Source organism: Genypterus blacodes, unplaced genomic scaffold (genome assembly GCF_046128005.1).
Source record: "Genypterus blacodes isolate CSIRO-AG114 ecotype Tasmania unplaced genomic scaffold, CSIRO-AGI_Gbla_v1 ptg000039l_1, whole genome shotgun sequence".
Taxonomy (NCBI): Eukaryota; Metazoa; Chordata; class Actinopteri; order Ophidiiformes; family Ophidiidae; genus Genypterus; species Genypterus blacodes.
In genome coordinates, this window is record NW_027466852.1 from 5,896,063 (window position 1) to 5,917,805 (window position 21,743).

Sequence of the window (21,743 nt, forward strand, 5' to 3'; positions counted from 1 at the left end):
TAGTAGTAGATTTTGTTTTCATTGCTTGAATGGGTCACAAATCTGTAAATAAATACTCAGAGGATGTACGCCTATTACAATAGTATAATCACACTTATATATCATATTCCAAGTACTTCAATGGAATTTGAAAATGACTTCCATTATCTCTGCTATACCATGAGAGCAGATGCAAGGGTATTACATTAAAACTTCACAGATATCCATACACACGGTTTGATCTTTTGATCTCATACAGGAGTAGACAGGAGGTTCTCTGTCTCTCTCACACACACACACACACACGTACGCGCACACGCACACGCACACACACACACACACACACACACACACACACACACACACTTATCCCCAAACAAATCAACTGTAGCGGTGCTTTTAAAAACATTAATTCACGGAGAACAAAATACAGCAGTTTCAGGATATTACATCATGCTGGTCTTAAATCTGAATCTTCTGTGTACGTCTGTGTGGATGATACACATGTGTGTGAGTGTGTTTTATGAACCTTATATCCAAGTATGAATCCATTCTTCTTCGACCGGGGGAGAGGAGACCATGTAAGCAGGATCCTGGTTGAACTCACTGCCTCAGCAGTCACATTCACCGGAGCTCCAGATGGGACTAGAGAAAGCACACACACACACACACACACACACACACACACACACACACACACACACACACACACACACACACACACACACACACACACAGCACAGCGGTACTTTACTCTATGAACCAATCATTGATTTGATCTCATTCACCCCCCTCTTCTCTCCCTGAAACAGAGGGCAGAGAGACGTGGCAGGATGAGAGGAGACTGAGGGAGGTAATGGGAGCACTTTATTCTCCATCCATCTGTTTTCTTATGTTCTGCCATTACAACATTGGCAAGATAACTCCACTGGACTTGGAACCTGGCAAACAGAATACGAGTGAGGTCTTTACTCATACCAGATTCTGTGGTGTGTGAGGTGAGGGGGCTGCTCCATGGTCCTGGTCCTATGGAGTTGTAGGCTTGTATCTGAGCCTGGTACTTGGTCCAAGGATCCAGGTTCTCTACTGTGGCCTCACTGACCCCTCCTGCTGTTCCCTCCACCTCCTCCGTCCTGTCCTCCCCCTGGCCGTCTGTTCTCTGCACACGCAGTCGGTAGCCCATCGTCTCTGGGCTGCTGTTGTACTGAGATTCTGGAAGGGGCTGCAGGTAAATGAGAAGTGAGAGAGGTGTTTGCCATACATCAGAGCTATTCTGCATACACATGACACACAGGCACATGTCTTCAGCTTGGCACCTGTCCCTGTTGTGTGATTACTTAGTCAGTAAGGATTAAAAACTCAATATGTAAGGATTTTTCAAATGACCCAAGCTCATCAAATTACATAGTCAGAGATAAATTGAATATTAAAACACTCTTGAATATCTGACAAAAGCCACATCAGCGTTTCTTTTTGGAAGGTTAATATTTAATATTAAACTCTGCATTTTGCTTTAAAAGTGTGAATAAATATCCAGTAAAACTGCATTTGCAAACCAATGTCAGCCAAGTGTTTCTTACGATCTAATCTCTGATCATTTTAGTGAGAAAGTTTTATGAATCACATGTGATCATCTCCACTGCAGATTTTGTACTTTACACAATATGCAAACTCTTACACGAAACCCTGATGAATGTGAGCCAATATGCCAGTCCTGAGCTTTACATTACATTGTTTCTAGTTTGTGCATTTAAAATGAGCTGTTTCTAACTCTGACAACTACAGGAGTTCATCTGTTTATCTCACACAACTGTGAAAGAAAAAGACACAGTTCCTTTCAATAAAGATTAAAACAATGCCCGCAGGGGAAGGTTGATTTAATCTGATTCGAGGTCTGGGCATTCTGAGAGAACCTGTAGGCATACACACGTAACAGTAGCAGACAAAAACAATGACACAGAAATGTTGAATAGAGAATAATTCCAGGATCTGAAACAGCCCCTGTGCAAGCATGCATACACCTGATGCACAACACTGGCCAGTGTTCAAATGCGCTTACACACACACACACACACACACACACACACACACACACACACACACACACGTTCACACACCCACACGCGCAAAAAAGAAAAAACATTGCAGCTCTCGAGATTACTGTTATTTATGTGCGGATGTCAAGCTCCAAAGCACATCTTAAAAACCTTTTACTATTTTCCCTGCTCGTCTCTGCATCTTTCCCTCCTTATCACCTCGCATTCTCTCTTTTTCATCCTCTAAATCTGCCTCTATCCCTCACTCCAGCCCTCCTTCCTCCTGTCTCCATTCTCTATTATTTTTCGATCACTCCATCCTCTGTACTCTGCCTGGGACCCACCGTGGCATGATGCGTCACAGACACAACCGCTGATTACTCGTTGCTCTAAAATCATGTTCTCAGGGTACGTGACAGAAGCTGTGGCAGAAATAATACTGCACAGTGTTGCTCTGTGCCGGGGAAAAGGATACAGAAAAAGATATTTCCAGACATTTTAAATAGCCCAGTGATTTAGCAAAGCTTAGCATTTAGGAGCCATAATACAGAATGTCACATTAGCTTTATTACCCTTAATATGCAGCTTAGAATAATAGCCTTAGCTAAAACCATTGTGATGGTTCTATTACAGTGGAAACCCTACAAAGCTCAGCCTCGGCACTAACATGCAGGTAAAATCCTATTAGCATGCTGTGCAGGTAGCCTATAGTGTCTCAGTGTCTGTGTCTGATTTGACAGGGTCTTTTTCTCATTCCAACACTTAAATGGAAAATACTCTGTTCTCCATTTATGTTATAATAGAAGAGGAGAAGGGGAAGTAAAATAGAGAGAGGTAGGGATACAGAGAGGGATGTAGAGCAGGAAGGAGAGCTAGAAAAAGGACAGAGAGGGGAAAATTACATTGCAGTTTGTGCTGTTAGCAGGCCGCACAGAATGGGAAATGTGACAGATTAGTGTAAGCACTGATAACCAGGAGAGACTGATAATGGGTTTCCATTCATTTAACCTGTTCAGACATGATGTGGATGAGCGCACATGTACATACATATGAACGCACAAGTAGAAAATCCCCACCCGTCAAATCAGAAACACTGTTTGAATATAAAATAATGAGTGCAGATGGACAGAATATGGTTCTGCTGTGTGTCTCAGTGCGTGATTGTTCCAGTACCTTCCAGTGGAAATGCAGACTGGTCTGTGTGGCAGACAGCAGGGTGAGGTTGGAGGGCTGCGTGTCAGGTGCAGCCTGTAACGTTTGTATCACCCTGGAGGGAGCACTCAGGGGACTGGAACCAACAATGTTCACCTGTCGCATACGGAACCTGGAGAGAGCACAAAGTTAAACAAACTGTGAAGAAAATCAGACTGCATCATCATTCAGTATTTACCACTGATCGTGGGGACAAGACAACAACATCTGAATATGAGTGGAGGCAACTTTTTCATCAGGATCAGCATTTAATGGTTTCAAAGGTGATTTTCATAATTATCTATGGTACAGATGATCCTTTCAGCCTGTATTCTGAGGTAATGGATGTGGATCTTGTAGGTCAGGCCAATCTAACTCTTACAGTGCACTTCAACAACCACATTTAAAGGCAAAGTTTGACAGCGGTAGACTGCATTTATGTTTTATCACATCAAAGTTAGTTGTTACTCTAAAGAAATTGTTTCTTATTTAAAAAGAGATGAGCAATCCGCACAGGACTCCTGATGTGTATGCATGAGGGACTACGTACACACCTGTCTACTCACTGTGGATGAGATGGGTAGATAGAGAGAAGTGTGTAAAGAACAGTAAGAAATACAAACTAATATATAATTTCATCTAACGCCCCAACGGTGTCGCAGAGACAGTGTGAGATAAAATGGGGGGAGGGAGAGAGCGAGCGAGAGAGAGCGTGAAAAAGAGAGAGAGAGAACAAGATTCAGTGGTTCTGACTGGCGATAGATCACGTTTAGAAAACTGTAGGCTTCCTGTGACCCTTGAAACAGGGATTACGGACAACCTCTCTCTATTTCCTGTTCTCCGTCTCTCTCATCCCTTTGTCTCTTCTCTCTGTTGCCCTTCCCCCATTCTCATCACCTTTCCTCTTGCCCTATTTCATCCCTCTCCTCCCCGCTCCTCCCCACTCTCCTCTTTTCTCCCTCCAGCTCGTTGCAGGAGGGTAATAAGGATCTGCATGCAGCAGCTGTGAAGGTGCTGACAAACAGAAAAGTCTCAGATGGAACTGTCTCTCTGTGTGATTTATCTGACTTCACCTGAGTCTTGCAATACTGCAGAAACTTCAGGAGAGTCAACGATGTGTGTGTATGTGTGTGTGTGTGTACACTGGAACTTTATGTTTTTGTGTAGGCTTAACGCGTTTGCTGCTAACCTGTACGGGGTGAAAGGGGTGAGATTGGGGATCTCCAGTGTGTCTGCATCTGGCTGGTTGTCTTTCTGATAGAGAATTTTCCACTCTTCCTCCTTCCCATCAATCTTTCCAACCTGAAAAGGCGAAAGGGAACAGTGTTAGGTATGACAGTCATACAAAAGCATTGTTGCCAGGGCAGCAGACACACAAACTTAAACACATAAATACAAACACCCACCTGTCCCTCCACAATCCATCGCGATATGGCAGTTTTACCATTAGGTCCAGGGTGGAATGCAAGTGTGGCCGTCCGAGGACTGATATTGGAGATGACCAAGTTGGACGGCGCACCAGGAAGTTCTGTACATAGGGAAGAGAATGGATACTTCTTGATTCCAAGCTAGAACACACTGCTTACCATCATTACCAGGAAGTTATCCTCTACCATCAAATTTTACGATTGTTTTTGTATGATTTACTGGGGAATATCTATTATTTATTATTTATCTATTTATGAAATGCTGCATTTATTACATTTTAATGTTGAGTTACAGATTCCCTGAAATAAAGCCACATCTGCTTGTTGGTGCAACAGCTATAAAGCAAAAAGGCATTTATTTATGAATCCAGTGTTCGTGCAGAAAATCACAATCACAGAATTGTAAAATACTTCAACGTATGTATCAAAAGATCAAAGAACAAATCAATTTCAAAGGCACTACTTGAAATAAGCCATACCTCTTATACTCTTACAATGTCAATAAGAACACATACAACATCAGAAGGAAGTCATGTTTCCAAAAACCTATGTAATCAAAGACAGGTATTAAAGAGAACCAAGCCACAAACCTGCTCCAGTGTTGTTCTAAGGTGCTATCTAATCTATCTGCTGCTCACTTTCTGATGTTAGGGTTAGGGTTTCACAAGATGCATGATTTAATTAATCAATAACCTTTTTTTAAACAAGGACATGTTTTTGTTTCATTTTGCTAAAGCAGAGCCACTCACTCTACATTATATTGGTACTGTTGTACACTGTGCACTTCTCTGCCAGTTCAGCACACACACAGCAGAAGCCTCCTCGGGTGTGAGACAAAAACTGTGTATCTTCCTATAACCAAAGTGGCTCTGTCACAATTAATGGATTTACCCAAAAAATGTATCAACACGGACACATCAAAATAGAGGAGAGCCATTCCAGACGAGCCATAACATTGAGAAATAAAAGTATCTGTAAAGTGAAGCAACCATGCATAAACAGAGCAGTAAGCAGTCCACTGCGGAGGGTGTTGTTCGCATCACTCCTGTTTCACATCAACAACTCAAATCTCCTTCAGGCGACCGCGGCTAGCAAGGTAAGCAAAGCCTTTCACTGTGCTGCTCATTTTGTCTGTTAACACACTGGTCTTGTGGAACCGGCTTTGTTCACATTGGCTCAAAGGTGGAGAGCATGCAGATATCACAGCTGTGTGTAAAAGCTTGTGTGTAAAATTTATTTTTGAATTCCAAGGTCTATAATACAACACATAGAGATAAATTTCAACACCAGTGGAGGCGAGAGGTGAATTAAATGCACTGTTCACTAAAGTCCATTTAAGGCCTATAAATGTCTTACTAGGCAGCTCACCTCATAATTTATGTTTGACCCATTATTATTCTTACACAGTTCCATCTCCATTGCAATAAAGACAGACAGCCAATGGGCGCTGTGGCTGACCAGTGGTGAAAATCAGACGGCTGAACTGCACAGCGGTTTAGAAGGCAGACACTCAGCCTCAGGCAACGTCTATACCACCTGACCTAAATCTCTGTTGCATGCAGGGATGCAAACCCCTGTATCATGGACACATGTATTATGGACACATCAACACCTAGCCAATTTCCAGGTATATCTACATATTGAATGTAATATGTAGTTGCCATCTCCTCCCACCAACAATCTCTGGCAAGCTTAAATTTTAGAATGATCTATTTTTGCATGCAGAGAGCTCATTAGGAAAAATGACAAAGACTGTCTTCCCCACTTGGCAAATGATGCAAATGATAAGTACCATTGTATAATGCACTAATTTGGATGAAAAGGAGATGCTCTGTATGCATTGTACTCAGAATGTGTCACTTGAATTTTGCAGAAAGATAAACAAGCTTCTGTTTTTTTCTCTTTGATCATGATTTCCAATCAACTGACCACCTCTGCAAACTGCCAATCGCATCACTGACAGTAAAACAAAGTGTTTCTCAGTATGTGCTGCTAAACTCCATTGACTTTGAATAGTTTCTGTCACATTCTAACAGAGCAGCATTGAATTCTGTCAAAAGCAACAACCAACAGACAAATGCTATTTTCCCCTGACGGAGACATTTATTTGTCTGGAATCATACCAGAATGATAATACTTTTGTGTGCAAACTGCAAACACAACTTAATACTTGTTTACAACTCCTTGTTTCAAATGACACACAATGTTGTCATGGAGAAGTTGCCTCAAATACAATTTTTAATTGTCCAAATAAAAAAAAAATAGGATCCGTTATTTCTGTCATTGAAATGTGTTTTATCAAGAATCACCATAATTCACTTGGGACTACTCTAAATGGTATCACTCAATTCCTGGGAGATCTGGCACTTTAGACCCATTTGGTCGGATGCCCAAATTCTACGAGATTTGCGGGGATCGGTGCGCACCTGAAGATAAATTGCTCTGTTTGCTAAACCATATGACCCTGTCTTCCATTCTGCATGAATATAATCCATCAAGCAATGGTTCTTCACATTACAGCGCAGAGTGATGTGAAAAAGTATTATATTATTATACTTTACTGCTGATAATCCACAAATCTAAATGAAAATCCAACAATTGTTTTTTAAAGCTTTTGTCAGCCTGATCGCTTGGCTTCATATGTCACTCACATAAGACACCTGAGCCATGTGAAGAGCCAGTTTGGGACGGATCTACACGGGTAGGAATACAATACACTCCATCATGATCTGTTCTAATCCAATGTCTGCTGAAAGTTCTGAAATGTCGGTCACATATGAACACAGTATAAAATTCCTGATGTGCCTGGAGAAATCAGGCAGATTTTGTGTGATATCAAAAGAATAGCTTTTATACTATAACAAAACAGTTATTATGGAAACAAAATAATAGTTATCCAGGAAACAGCTAGTTATAGATGTACAACCAAAGATAAAACATAACTATTTGCTATTACCACTCTGTGAAACCATGCAGCATACTTGCGGGTTATAATGTGGAAACTTTGATATGAGCTGCCTTTCTCAGATGAATGACAATAATCTCTCAACTGTGTGAATACATGAATAAGTAAACAAGACAAGAATCCATGCTAAGTGAATCCCTCTTTCACTCTCTTAGTTCTTTTCCTACTCTTCAATCTTCAGTCTTTCCTTCAGTCTTGTGCCCTCATGAATTAATGAGTACAAATCTAAGACCTGTCTGTTCACATTTTGTTTTCACTTTTTTCTCATTTTAGTCATAAATTAATAATTTGAAAATGTTAGAACAAAAATCTGTATGATCTAGGAGAATTTCTATATTCTCCTCTACTTCCTCTCTTACTTTTAATCAATTTTTAAGAGACTTTGGTCTTCTGTTCTTTGACAATGGCACAAGTTCTTCCCTCATTATGTTTCTCTCTCTATCTGCTCTCCCTTCTTTGATTGTCTCGTCCTTATTCTTCCATCTCTGTGTTCCATCCACTTTAGCGTTTGCAGTTAATCGGCACGAGTAATGATTGCAAATTGGCCTTAGTCCTATCATATGAACCCATCACACATGCTATTTGCATGCGTGCGCAGCAAGCAAACACACACACACACACACACACACACACACACACACACACACACACAGCAAAGTGCTCTGAACAGTGCTGTAAATGACACTGTATGAGACTGTGAATGTATGTCTGTGTGTGCATTGGCTGAGTGGGTAATGATTCATAGATACAGAATAACAACCACTTATCAGCCTTGGGAAAGACAGAGGCATCTTAAGAGCTCATCATTCAAATTTACACTGGAAATACATTCACACACACACACTCACAACATCTTATATCATCAACTGTTACTAAGTCCAGTTTGTGTGCGTGTTGTACCTGGTGGAACCCCTGTGGAGATGGTTGCGGACGTGGCCGTGCCCTGTCCTGCGGCAGTGACTGCTGCCACCTGTAATTTGTACAAGGTGGTGGAGGTGAGGCCAGTCAGCAGGAAATACAGGGTGGAGTTGGGCTGAGAACGTTCCTGGCGACTCGAGTTAACACCAGACACCTCCCACCACAACACATAACCTGCAGGGTAAAGAGCACACGCTGAGTAATATAGACACACACACACACACACACGCACACACACAGTGAGAGGTAAAGAGTCAAAATGGAGGGAAGGAGTGCAGGAGGGCTAAGTACAGTCAAAATCCCTGTCTGTCTCTTTACATCTTCACAGTCATGCATCACACTCCACCACTTTCAAACATGTGTGCGCTTGTACCATCTGTGTGTGTGAGGCCACTTGTGTGTAAGGCCCTGGAGAGAGTGAATGGGCCCTCATCTGTCTCCCTGCTCACCAGGTGCTGGATGAAAAGCAGGTTGAGGAGAAAAGAGTAAATGTGCAAGGTGACCTTGATTGAATAACCAATCTTCCAATCTTGTGCGTCTATCTATGTGTGTGTGAGTGTGTAAGCCTATTCTACCACATGAGTGCCTGATGAATGGTGGACATCGTGTAACCATGTCAACACGCAAACGCACACTTGCATATACAACATTATGTATTCACTGAATTCATAGCAGCTTGTCGTATTCACAAACACCATTGTCTAACAGCCATGGAGGAGCCGAGGAAAAATGAATAGCGGGAAAGTGCGTTGGGCTCTGTGATACTCCACACAAACAACATTAGCGGTGTTGGGAGGCGTGGGATGAGGGCATGTTGGAGATAATGTGAGAAGACAAGCTGCAGAGAGAAGGGATTAGCTGACGATGAATCAGTCGTACACAATATGTCAGAGACAGGGAGACTACTGTGGAAGCTAGAAAGTGAAAAAAAAAGACTAATTGTATTGTCCTTATTGTATACTCACTGAAAAAGTGACAAAAATAATTATACTACAAGGTGTCAATTTGCATAAATATGCATGATTTTAGACGGGCTGTTGGTAGATACTCTTTGTCACTCAATTCAATGAACAAGGAAACCCAAACGTGGGAATAAAACCACTTGTGGACAGCAGTGAGGCAGCTGCAGGGGATTCTGAAAAGACTTTCTGCTTTCTCTTGGTTCCAAAAGATTAGGAGAACATGTTGCAAGAGCATTTTATTATGTGTACTCAGAAACCTTTTCAAATGTGACTTTACATGTCCCCAAGGGCGACTGGTTATGCAGCTTTTGTGTTTATAAAATCATTATAAAAACACTTGAAAAACAAAACAGAAAACAAACACTACTGCAAGGTTGAGGGTTTGAATCTGAGCGTGGCCTTTCTCTGTGGAGTCTGCGTGCTCTGCCTGTTCATGCATGGGTCTCCTCTGGGTGCTCCAGCTTCCGCACATTTGCAAAAATATGTGGGATAGCCACATTAGGAAACTCTAAATTTCCCATGGGTGTGACTGAGCTGGTCTGTCTCTATGTGTTAGCGTATTGACCTGGTGACCTGTCCAGGATGTGTCCTACCTCTCGCCTGCTGCCTGTCCACATGTGCTCCGCTCCCCTGTGATCCTGTCTAATTGTTTAACTTCCTGGTCCTCTGCACAACCACTTTAAAAGGCTTACTTTAAAAGCTGCTTCTCTCTAGGGAGCCGTCTCTGCGATAGCATAAAGTGTGGATTTTTGTCTTATGGTAGGATGATAGAGACAGTGGAAGAAATAATGTGAGTGTTTAGAGCTTGAGGGCACACAGCAAGATAGATCTTTAATGTTCTAACCAGTGATGATGCCATTCTTGTCCTCTGGCTCTGCCCAGCTGACTTTGAGAGATGTGTCCAAAATTTCAGTGAAGCTCAGCTGGGTAACAGGTCCAGGTGCTGAAACACACACACAGCAAATCATATTACTTACAACATATGTATCTATATTTAAAAAAGAAACTTGATTAAAAATCTGGATAGAAAATCATCCCTCCAAACACACACACACACACACACACACACACACACACGCAGACCTCGTCTCAACCTCATATCAGCCACTCTGCCACTTGCTGAAACCCCACACACCAATTCCTAATCACATCTGCATTGACTTGCGTACACACCCACACCCACAGACACCCACACACACACACACACTAAGTTGCACACATGCCTGTCGTTTCTCATTTCATCCATGCCTCTCTAACCCCTCTCCCTGCAGAGCGATTAAGCTATTCATCTGAGACATTCAATAACACACACACAATCGCTTGTACACACAACCACACACACACATATACACAAGCCAATGCGCACAAACACACGCAATAGCTATCATCAAGCAAGAATTACACCCACCGTTAACCCTGCAACACGCCCCGCACCCAATCAATACCTGTCCACAGTGGTGTGTATGTGTCCAAGTGTGTGTGTACCCATGTGCGCTTGTGTATGTGTACACATGACTTCTAATATCCCTTTCTCACTCAATAATTGCTGCCTTGTAATAATTGCTTGTCTGTCTGCCTATAGGCTATTGTGTTTATTTGACGGTGTTACTGTGGTGCATGTGTACTTGCAATTGCGAGTGGCAGCTATTATGTTTAGCCATGGAACATTAGGCTATAAATACCAGTCGGCCTGAAAACATATCAATCAATTCACTTTAAGAAGACACTGACGCACATGAGAACATAGAAAACAAAAGAAAGAAAGAAAGAGCGAGTGAAAGAACATGGGTGTAGCTATGGTGTACACAGCTGTGCCTCACAATGACAGAGAAACAGTTGGATAGAACACAAAGAAAGTCAATATCTTCATTGCAATTCAGAGGAGTGCGCGATTGTGTTCTTTGTGCATTCTTCTCCTAGCATCATTTTTAAGCGTGTGTGCGTGTGTGTACTCACTGTCCTCGTGCGTCTGCAGCAGAACTGGTGGGCTGCGGGGTCCATCTCCAGGTGTGGTGAAGCAAAGGGTGGAGCCAAAGTACCAGGTGAACTTCCTGAGCCCACTGACTAATCCTGTGTGGCGTGAACCTGGGTAATCTGGGGTGATGGTTACTATGGTGACATCTTCTGGAGACTGTTCTGGCCAGATCAGTAACTGTGTCGAGAGAATAAGATGTTTAAGGTCAGGTTGTTTTGACAAAATTAACAATAATGCAAATGATAACTATCCCGGGTTTTTTCATTTAATTACAGTAGTAATTATTCAAAAAATATAATTTGTTTGTTGATTATCTTGAATCAGTGGCGTCAGCTTTAGGCAACAAAAATTAAAGCTGATTATTCAGGCTGCCTTTATGAGACAGAAATAATTTGTTCTCTGGTTTGAGCTATGGAGAATCTTTTTCAACTAGGACAATACCCAAGGGTTCTCTGTCATTGAAGTTTCAAACTTTCAAATCCTATTTAAGATTTATCACCGTGGCACCATAACAATATCATTCTTTTCTGAGACAGTTATCTGCATTTGAAAATATGCTAATTAATGTAAAAATATGAAAATGTAGTACAAATATTAACATTTAAGCATTTATAAACAAGATAAATTCACGCCAGTCCACAATTAAACATCAGAGCAGTATCTTACAAACATATGTAGATTATAAGTCAAAACTATTTTTTTTTTTACATAATGCGGAAAAATTGTTGTTTTAACAAATACAAGCATTTATCACTGATCACAAATCAGTTATCAACTTTCATTTGATAGTTGTACTTTAGCTGACAGCTTTTAGTGGTGTGAAAGTGCAACAAGTAGCACTATGCTGAAGTCCATATGGTTGATTACGATTGTGTTGTGTTTTAAATGATTTACATGACCACAGCTGACAGCAGGCACCTTGAGTCTACGCACACACAGAAAACATAGGCTTTGAGAGGATGTGTATGTAAATTGCCAATTTACTGTAAAAGGAACGTTTTCTGAGTCAGTTATATCTATAACATGACATTCATTGGAATTGGAATGGTTTAAGGTATAAGGCTACAAAATGAGAGACAACTACAGGATCTACATTATGATCTCCTGAAGACATAATAATTTTGTATTATGTCGAATGCAAGACATAATAATAGTATTTTTGTGAATTCCTGAATAGTAGCACAATCTAAAACAACCAACACACTGAATCTGTGTCTGCCTGTTAGGAAAAAATGTATGGCGTCCTAAGGCAGTAGACCGGCTGTTTATCTCTTTGCTTAAGGGTTCTGTCATGCTACAGTGAGGTTTTCTCTTTTATTTTAGTATCAGCAAAGTACAGTTTGGGGCACAGTGAAAGAGTGCTGATGTGGCACCCTCAAGTATCTGATATGAACCCACTATAAGAGGGTGCTGGATGATTGGCTCTGTTGCTGCTGCTATAGTTGCATAAACACTACATTCATAACTGGATTACAAATTGAAATAGAAGACCTAAGCGTGATAAGCACGTAGCACACTTTGGCTGAGCAAATATAAACCCAGCACAGGTGGAGTTTATCATGCTGTTTACAGATGGAAATGAGAGAATTCAGGCAAAATCACAAAGCTGTGATCGATTAGATTAGATAGAATAGACAGAGACAGACAAGACACATCTCATGCTGTCCATGCAGAAAATTTGTAGTTACACACTTTGAAGGACACGTAAGTGGGAAACATCACACAAAACTTTGAAGGGGTTCATTGGTTCCTGCTCTGCCAATGAATATTGAGCTATATTATTAAGGGTATTGTATATAGTCACTGATCTGTAGGGAGAAGAGATGAGATGAGGCTTTGCTTCATATCCTCTCTTAATTAATATCATTATCTACTGTCCTCTAACCAGCACGGCACACACAGAAACACCCACACGCATACACATGCACAGATAGTTACAACAGCGAGAGGGTCCCCTGATTTGGAGTGGAGGAGTCTTTTTGTACAGAGAAGACATCAGGGAGTCACATCAAACAGATAGAGAGCCATATAATATTTATCACCCTACAAAGATGCGAAAAACAAACACACACACAGAGAGACGGTGACACAAAGCAAATATGTGTTGTGTGTTCTTTATCATGTTAATCAGATCCTTTGGGGAAGGATGCCACAACAAACCAAAGAATATACAAATACCAGAACTAGGGTATAGAGACGACTATTCAACACCTCATTCACACTCACACTCACATTATCATTACACTTGCCCTTTTCGACCTGTCACTTTTCCTACCATTAAACAGTTTGATAGTATTTTTTTCTTTTCATTTTTTGTCACTAAAGACCCCATATTTGAAAGAATGTATGCAGTAAATTGCAGGGGGTCACGGTTAAAATCAGCAGCCTTAGAAGAATGCTTACTTTTTAATGCACACACGCAGAAACACACACTTGCAATGGAAGATTCAAATCAATTCAATCAAAACGCACACCATCTAACTAATACCCACATGTCTTCCCCAAAAATTGTGTTATTGACAACAGACTACGCAATCCTAGGAACAACCGGCTGCCCCAATCACACTAGTGGTAACTGAAACTACAAAAGGACATATGAAGTTGCACCATGTTCTTTTGCCAATTTGTGATAATGCAACCAGGAAAGAAGCCCTTTTTTCAGTTTTAAACATGTTTAAATGTGCCAACACTCAAACAAACATCATTTAAATGAACCCCCAACTTCCGGGTTAAACAACACACTGACTTCTAACATTATACCTCGACACACGTAGTGACACACAACGCCATACATACACAATTGGTTGGCCACCTCAATAGTGGAGATGTGATGTTAACACTAATACACTCTTACTTTTGTGTTTTCAGATATTCGTGGACATTGGGACAGTTCAGCAGAGAAGCAAGAATATGTACAAGTAATGGCAGTTCATAAATAAAATAGCAATTTCACAAATAATTCAGTTCATGGAGTGCTTGAAACTGTTCAAACCGACAGTTGCTGAACTCCAACAATTCGAAGTGTGTATTTCAGGAGCCATCAAACTTAAGGGCTTGTGGTCCAATGGGACATTTTTCGAACTATTGGAGTTTCAGAATAATGGGCTTTTGAAGATCCACCATCTGATTGGCTCTGATACAGACGGCACTCCGATATAAGCAAATGCATTGTGGCTGTGCTGATCCAATCATCAGACATGCTACTTCAGAAACTCTGACTGTAGTACCAGGCCCGCCATTAAAAAAAAAAAAAAAACTCTTTGGATCTATGCAAATGGCTAATTAGACTTTCAAAACAGCGAAATTTGGGAGTGAATCTGCTCCTTGAGGCTGATAGGAGGCACAGCAATGTCCCCAGAGCACCTCCTCAACAAGGTGTGTTCACTTTGAGTCCTACATTTCGTACCTTGAAAGTTGGACTTTCTGTGATAAAATGTATATTTTTTATGTTTAAATAATGTATCATAATTTCAGAATATAATAAAAAAAAGTACTAAAATGATAAATTATGTCCCTTGCAAAACACGTTTCAGAACTTGCACATATGAAATTATATATATATATATTTTTAAATAAAAGTTGTTCTTTTTCCAAATACACAAAATAGCTTTAATGTTCAGTTTTTTTAAGTATCATTTCGTTAGAGTTGAGTACATTTAGCCGACCCTTCAAGATTGTGAATACACGGTTTCTGACAGAGCACTATGAGATTTAGTCTACTGTAACAACCTTGACATGCACTCCCATGCAGGGGCCTACCTTGTATCCTTGGTTAATGCCATTAATGAACTGCTGAGGTGGAGGGTTCCATGTGAAACGAATGGTTGTGGAGTTGATGGCTACCACCTCCACTGCCTGCGGCGGTGCTGTCGGAACTACAAACACAAATACAAACAGAACAATTAGCTGTAATTGGCTCAACAACAGGCATAGGAGGAGCATTTATCTAAGATTAAAATAATCTAAGATTTTTGGCTGAGAACCATAAACTGAAGAAATAACCAGAGCATCCATTTGTGCTCTAATTTTAGACTCTTTCTTTTCAAGGTTCACAATTAAATATCTCACACACATACAGTACATTATTTCAATATTTCATGTTCACATTCCTCTCATTTTTAATTGCAGCAATTCTGCCAGCCTTGTGAAAGCTAAACTTTTTGCTGCAGTAATGACAATTCTTCTGAATTGTTCATTGCGTGCAGTATTATCTTAACAATGAACAGACTACGTGACATTAAGATAACATTGAGCGCCACACAATAGTGACTTAATATATATAGTGTCTCAATATATACAATGGTGTTTCTAAACAACAATGATGACTCATTAAAAGTGTGTGTAATGAGTGGATGGAAGCAATTAAGACAGAAATGTATTAAAATTATTATTAGTACAAAACTTGAAGTCAGTGCCCTGTGAATGATGGCCCAGGGTTATTCCATGATATATGTGTAAAAGTGGCTTTTAAAGTGGCTTTAATTTCAAAGCTAACCCCCTGTGTAACCCTTGTGACATCATACATTACATTTACATTACGATCATTTAGCAGACGCTTTTATCCAAAGCGACTTACAATAAGTAATAGAGATCAGTTTTACAGACTTTGCACATCTTGCAATTTTACGCTTTCACACATTTGTTTTCACATTCTCTCCATGACCAATAAATGTGATGTGCAAAATTCCTAGAGCCCAATTTCCCTCTAAAGGTTGTAGTTCTTAAATGTGAACCGAATTTAACTAAAGCAGAACTGGAACTTGAAGTGTCTGATGTGCATATACATTTGGCCCAAGCATTCACCTCGTGTCAGAATGTGAGGCGCAGCAGATATAATAAGGACTCCAAGAGAGTTTGCAGAATTTAGTTGCTTACTGCACAAGCTTTCCTGTGCTAAGAGGGTAATTTGTTCCAGGCACTTTCTATGTTGCATTTGGCTCAAACAGGCTCGATACAGTTTGAATTCATCTACATCTATTACATAGAGTTTATGTCTCTAATACCAGTCTTCATCTTCCTCCATGACAGTGCCTTTATGTGGGTTATATTGAGGCTATCAAAGTCAGACCAGCTGGTCAGTGAAAGAAAGGATCCATGATAGTAGTAAAGGCAGCGTGTAGTATACTTTGAAATTGTCTGTGCACGTGCATTATAAGTGTCTATGTGAGTGTTTTCATGGATGTGTGTGTGTGTGCATATGTTATGGTGATTCAACTGTAAGGGGCTTATGCTGATGCCAGTAAGTCACAGAGAGATAATACAGTGCTGCATTGTGGGAATGGCCTTTTGATCAACAATTTGAGCCAAAGAACCCAGACCAAACAGACACACAGAGGGAGGACCGAGAGAGGAAAGCCAAGAAACAAGACGAGAAAACGCTGGAATAACAGAAGGTTGGAGATGTGAGAGAAAGACACCAAGAAAAAGGCTAAGAAGCTGTGACACAGAAGAAGACAGAGATTAAATGATGCTAAAGATGCTCTCTGCCCTCCCTCCAGGGCTGAATGTACTCCTGGGGATGATCTAATCCCTCACAGCTACAGATAAAACACTGAACTCTGTCCTCAGGGGGAATCTTAGTATGCGAGTATTCCCTGTATGTGAATGCGCAGGAGAAAAGCAACGTTATCAGACTGACACTGAGTTCAGACACATCTTCCGAGAGATACTGAGCAAGAGACAGAGAAAATGCCCAATCCATTGCAGCCTCTGCCATTAAAGCACATTAGAATAATTAATGAGCCTAACTCTTTTTCCTGAGTCTATAAACCTGTCTTGAACTCTTGTAATGATGACTGTGAGTTTTATGTGCACATGTGTGTGTATGTGTAGCACCGTCCTTCTTTAATAATGATAATATACTGCTGGAGTAAAAGGGAACAGCGTATTTAAAAAAGATTTATCCCACCACTTCCCCTCTTCTTCCACTTCATCCATTTTTACCCCTCCGCTGCCTTTAGTCTTTGTACTTGGTTCACAGCCACTTCTGTGCAGTCATGTTCATTATGAGGGTTGCAACTATTAACTTGTTTTTCCACATTGATTAATCTAGCTGTTATTGATTCCCATGACCCATAGCTTAAAGTGGCATCTTAAAAGTGCTTATTCTGTATGAACCGCAGCCACAAAGCCCTAAGGAATTAATTTTACACGACGTAAATAGGCACATTTTGAGTTGAAATATGAAACCTGATAATAGTTGGTATTTTGCTGGATGAGTGGTGAAAATGCATCATTGATTATTGAAGACTTTCAGGACTCCCAACCGGAAATCAAAACAGCAGAAAGCTCATTCAGAGCTCTCCACAGGACATTAACACAAGCTGTATGCAGAGAGCCTCTGTTAAACCCCTGCCTCCCCCCCTCACCCCTCCTCCCACAGCCAGGCTGAACAAGAGCTTCTTTTCTTATCTGGCTGCTGAATGCTTTGGACACCGCAATGTAAGACTGTGGTTGTTAAACGGAACAATAGCTCCTCTTCTTCAGACCTGGCTGACTGCGCCGAATATCAGCACATTACACATTATTTGTACAGGTGTTAGACTTGAGATCTATGGTAATTTATGTTTGTGTTGTTGTCTTTTTCTGATAAACTTTTTTTCTTAACAGTATTTTATTTCACTGTGATCAAGTAGGTTTTTCCTCACTGTGTGAGCATTGCAATCATGTGGAAGAGAAAACTAAAACCTAACATTAAAACTTTCAAATAATAGATAAAAAACAATACTTTTCTGTTGATTGATTGTTTTGCCTCTTTTGAGTATTTTGTATAAAAATAATAATGTTATACTACGTAATAAACCCACTAGTATACATCGTACTATATGTTAAGGTTTCCCAAGGTGTTACTTGTCCATAAGGACATGTAATCCCTCCGGCATATGCTATGTCTGCCCCAGGGTTTCCATCCACTCAGTTGTGTCTGGCCTGCCTTCAGGGATTTGTCTCAGGGCCATCCACATGCCTGGACCATGTCAGTGCTGAGCGAGTCATCTTATCACAGAGAGTGAAGCCATATAGCCTGGGCAGTAACCTCATAGCATCAGACTGTATCTGTGATCTCGCTTGCTTGATCGCTGCCCAAAGGTGTGAAAACAAGTGCGAACGATCTGCTGAGTCACTCTCATACTACCCAGAAACACATACCTTTATGAATGTACTGTGTGTACTGCAGTGTTTTGTAATGTGTGCGCACTGTATGTCATACGACCTACATATAAGGTGGTTAATATTAGTGCAGAACAAAGCTCCATAATAGAACAACTGAGAAGTTTTTGAACTTAAGTGTGTGTCTTTCCTCACCTCCCTGCAGGGTGTACTCTGTGACAGGGCTGCTGTACACACCCAGACCGGCTCCTGTGTAGGCAGCCACCTGGATCTGGTACTGCGTCCAGATGATCAGATCTTTCAGAAGGCAGTAGTTGGTCTCTGGGCTGCTAATGTTCTTCTCCTGGTAGTCCCCTGGTAGCCCTGCCAGACGGTACCTTCACAGACACATGCGTACACACACACACACAAATATGTAAATTGGCAGAAAAACAAAGGGCTAAATCAGAATATCCAGGCATTAAACCTGAACACAACCACATTACAACCAAAACTAACCTTGAAAACCCCAGCACACAAGACACTGAATACTATGCGGATATGTTCAGCCTCTTTCCAGGTGGTGCATGGTTATTGGACATGATGGTACATCATCACCCCCACCCCGAACAGACCCCATGATGTAGCATTGATGAAACATGTATTGTGTGGGTGAGGGTGGTTCCTAACCCTGAAAACCTAATGTCTCGGGAACATGGCCTCCACTTTAATGCGCCTGAAAGAATATATCACCTGACAGGACTGGGAAGTGTAATAGTACTTGGGTATTGTACATATCTGATGGAGCTGAATGAAGCAATAATCCACATGTCAGCATTTTAATATAGGGCCTATTTACTATAACAGGATCATGCTCTTCTACTGGTTTACTGGCTGAGTCAGCTCGCTGTCACACACGTATACTGTATACACATACAACACACAGACACAGACACAGACACAGACACACACACTGGGAGAAAGGGGGCAGTGCCGGAGGCTGACAGGGGATCGTTGTATCTCTGTAGAGGGGAAGCGATAACCCTCTCTCCTCTCTGCACCTGACACGCTGACACTCACACTGAGGGGCGACACAGAGGAGGAGGGAGGAACGAAGGAGGGAAGAAAGTGATAAAAGACAGGAGAAAGAGAGCCACAATCTGCCAGCTATAGAGACGACAAAGAATCAAAGGGGCGGGAGGGAGGAGGAGGAGGCCCTGTGCGATGAAGCTGAAATGATACAGTGGAGAGAGAAGTGTAGACGTGTGTGTCTGCGTCTGTGTTTCTATTGTGAATTTGTTTTACATAGAGAAGAGAGAATAACGCAAAGAATACGGATAAAGACCTGATAACTTGCACTGTAATTATATGTAAATCTAGTAGGTGGCTGATGACAGTTTGATTACACACAGTGTGTCACTCTTTAGTTACGCATCAAAGACAGGGACACCAAACCAAGGGCATGGAGCTCACATGTAAAGATAGACGGCTTGTGCGTCATTTTCATGCGGTATGGAGAGACGCGAGAAATGTTATATTTAGAGAGCGCAGGCTTTTACCTCCACAAAGTACTTCCAGTCATGTGTTCACAGGTACAATTCAAAAATGTAGCGTTGTTGTAACACACCAGCACAGAATTCTATCTAAACTAGTGTGCAACATAGAGACATTACACCGATTCTTTTGTGCAGTCCTCTCTCTCACAGCATGGCCAAACACCTAACACCTCTTTCCACAGTAACATGTTAACAATTTCCAGTAATAAGATATCACTTGCTCACTTGTGGTACCTTATTACAAGAACCACTTGTTCACTACCAATATGAAGGTAAAAGTCAGTGTCTGTGTGTGTGTGTGTGTACCTGAGAACATATCCTCTGAGGATACCATTGAGCTGGGGTTCTGGTGGTGGCTGCCACTGGACCATGATAGACTGGTTTGTCCGCCCACTGGCCACAACATTCTTTGGAGGAGCACTGGGTGCCTCCTCCCTCAGCATTAATCTGCCACACGCAGATGGAGGGGGGGAGAGAGAGAGAGAGAGAGAGTTAGTTAGTTATATTATTCATTAGCAGTCTTAATAATACGAGTAATCTTATTATAAATGTAGACAAACTGTCCAGGATATCACCCACTCTATTTAGACAGTTAACAAATGAACACTGTTTTCTGCAAGTAGACACATTCCTTAGCATCTCTCAATCCCAGGGACTGTTCTCTAGAGGCCCGGCTTTCTGCCAAAAAATGATCAGGTTTGTCCTTAGAGAACCACAACACACTTATTCTTAACGTATATCTGACAATCTTGTTTTTCATCTGTTGCTATATTGTTCATTTCTTCCAAACAAACCATTGCTGCTGCTGATGATGTTAAATGCATCACTTCCAGTGGAGAAGAAAGCTGGGAACAATCTGACTCATCCCATGTTTAAAACAACAAATAAAAAGTCTTTTGAATGCAGCAAAAAGCACTTAGTTTTATTTGATGGTAGCAAACAGGTCTTTACACTGAGGACAAATGATTACAGTCTGTTTTATTTCTATCCATCTTTATCTTTCAGAGCAGGGGTGGGGAACCTCCGGCATGTAAATAATTATACTGTGATTTTAATCCCCCCGTCAGACCGGCAGATCGCAGCGCAACTTTCGAAGCGCTGATGGCAAAATCAAAATGGCCCGCAATAGGAAAAAGGTTCCCCACCTGTGTTTTAGAGTTTCTCGTATTCATATTCCAACAATCATTGTGTGGCCAGTTTCTACCCATCTACAGTCTTTACCCCAATACATCACCGGTACTTTTTGATGGCAATACATACTTAATATATTATTACTAAGTAAGTCATAGAGTTTAGAGTTTGATTCCTCACTCTGTCCGCCCTCTCCTCTGCGCCTGCTCATCCGTTTCCCTCCACCATCTCTCCCTTCTGGCTCTGATCTCTTTCTCCCATTCTCTGCCCATTTCAGAACTTGAACCTTTTATCCGTCATATCCTTTGCCCTCAATTATTTCATCCTTCTATCTTTTCTACAACCCTCCCCTGCCCCCCTGCCCCCACCCTCCTTTCTGTAACCCCCACAACCTCACCAGTGATTAAAGCTGCGAGCATCTCATGGTTGCTAAAGCACACAGGTTGAGCTGGTCAGCCTCTGGCTTTACTGTAAGCAGCTCAGCGAATGTAATCAGAACCATATGGCAATACACACA

At 41.3% G+C, this 21,743-nt stretch overlaps 1 protein-coding gene across 3 annotated transcripts in view; it reads right to left on the bottom strand.

Moving 5' to 3' along the window:
* Nucleotides 1-21,743, bottom strand: part of LOC142996992 (protein sidekick-1-like) — a 171,448-nt gene that overhangs the window by 23,618 nt on the left and 126,087 nt on the right. For all 3 annotated transcript variants that reach the window (XM_076148140.1, XM_076148139.1, XM_076148138.1), the window contains 11 exons: nucleotides 20,402-20,542; nucleotides 18,756-18,937; nucleotides 15,213-15,328; nucleotides 11,435-11,630; nucleotides 10,323-10,421; nucleotides 8,499-8,690; nucleotides 4,613-4,734; nucleotides 4,396-4,508; nucleotides 3,189-3,339; nucleotides 958-1,201; nucleotides 509-624 (listed from right to left, as the gene is read on the bottom strand). In XM_076148140.1, coding sequence (XP_076004255.1) covers nucleotides 509-624; nucleotides 958-1,201; nucleotides 3,189-3,339; nucleotides 4,396-4,508; nucleotides 4,613-4,734; nucleotides 8,499-8,690; nucleotides 10,323-10,421; nucleotides 11,435-11,630; nucleotides 15,213-15,328; nucleotides 18,756-18,937; nucleotides 20,402-20,542 — 1,672 coding nt within the window. The remainder of the gene's footprint in view (nucleotides 1-508; nucleotides 625-957; nucleotides 1,202-3,188; nucleotides 3,340-4,395; nucleotides 4,509-4,612; nucleotides 4,735-8,498; nucleotides 8,691-10,322; nucleotides 10,422-11,434; nucleotides 11,631-15,212; nucleotides 15,329-18,755; nucleotides 18,938-20,401; nucleotides 20,543-21,743) is intronic.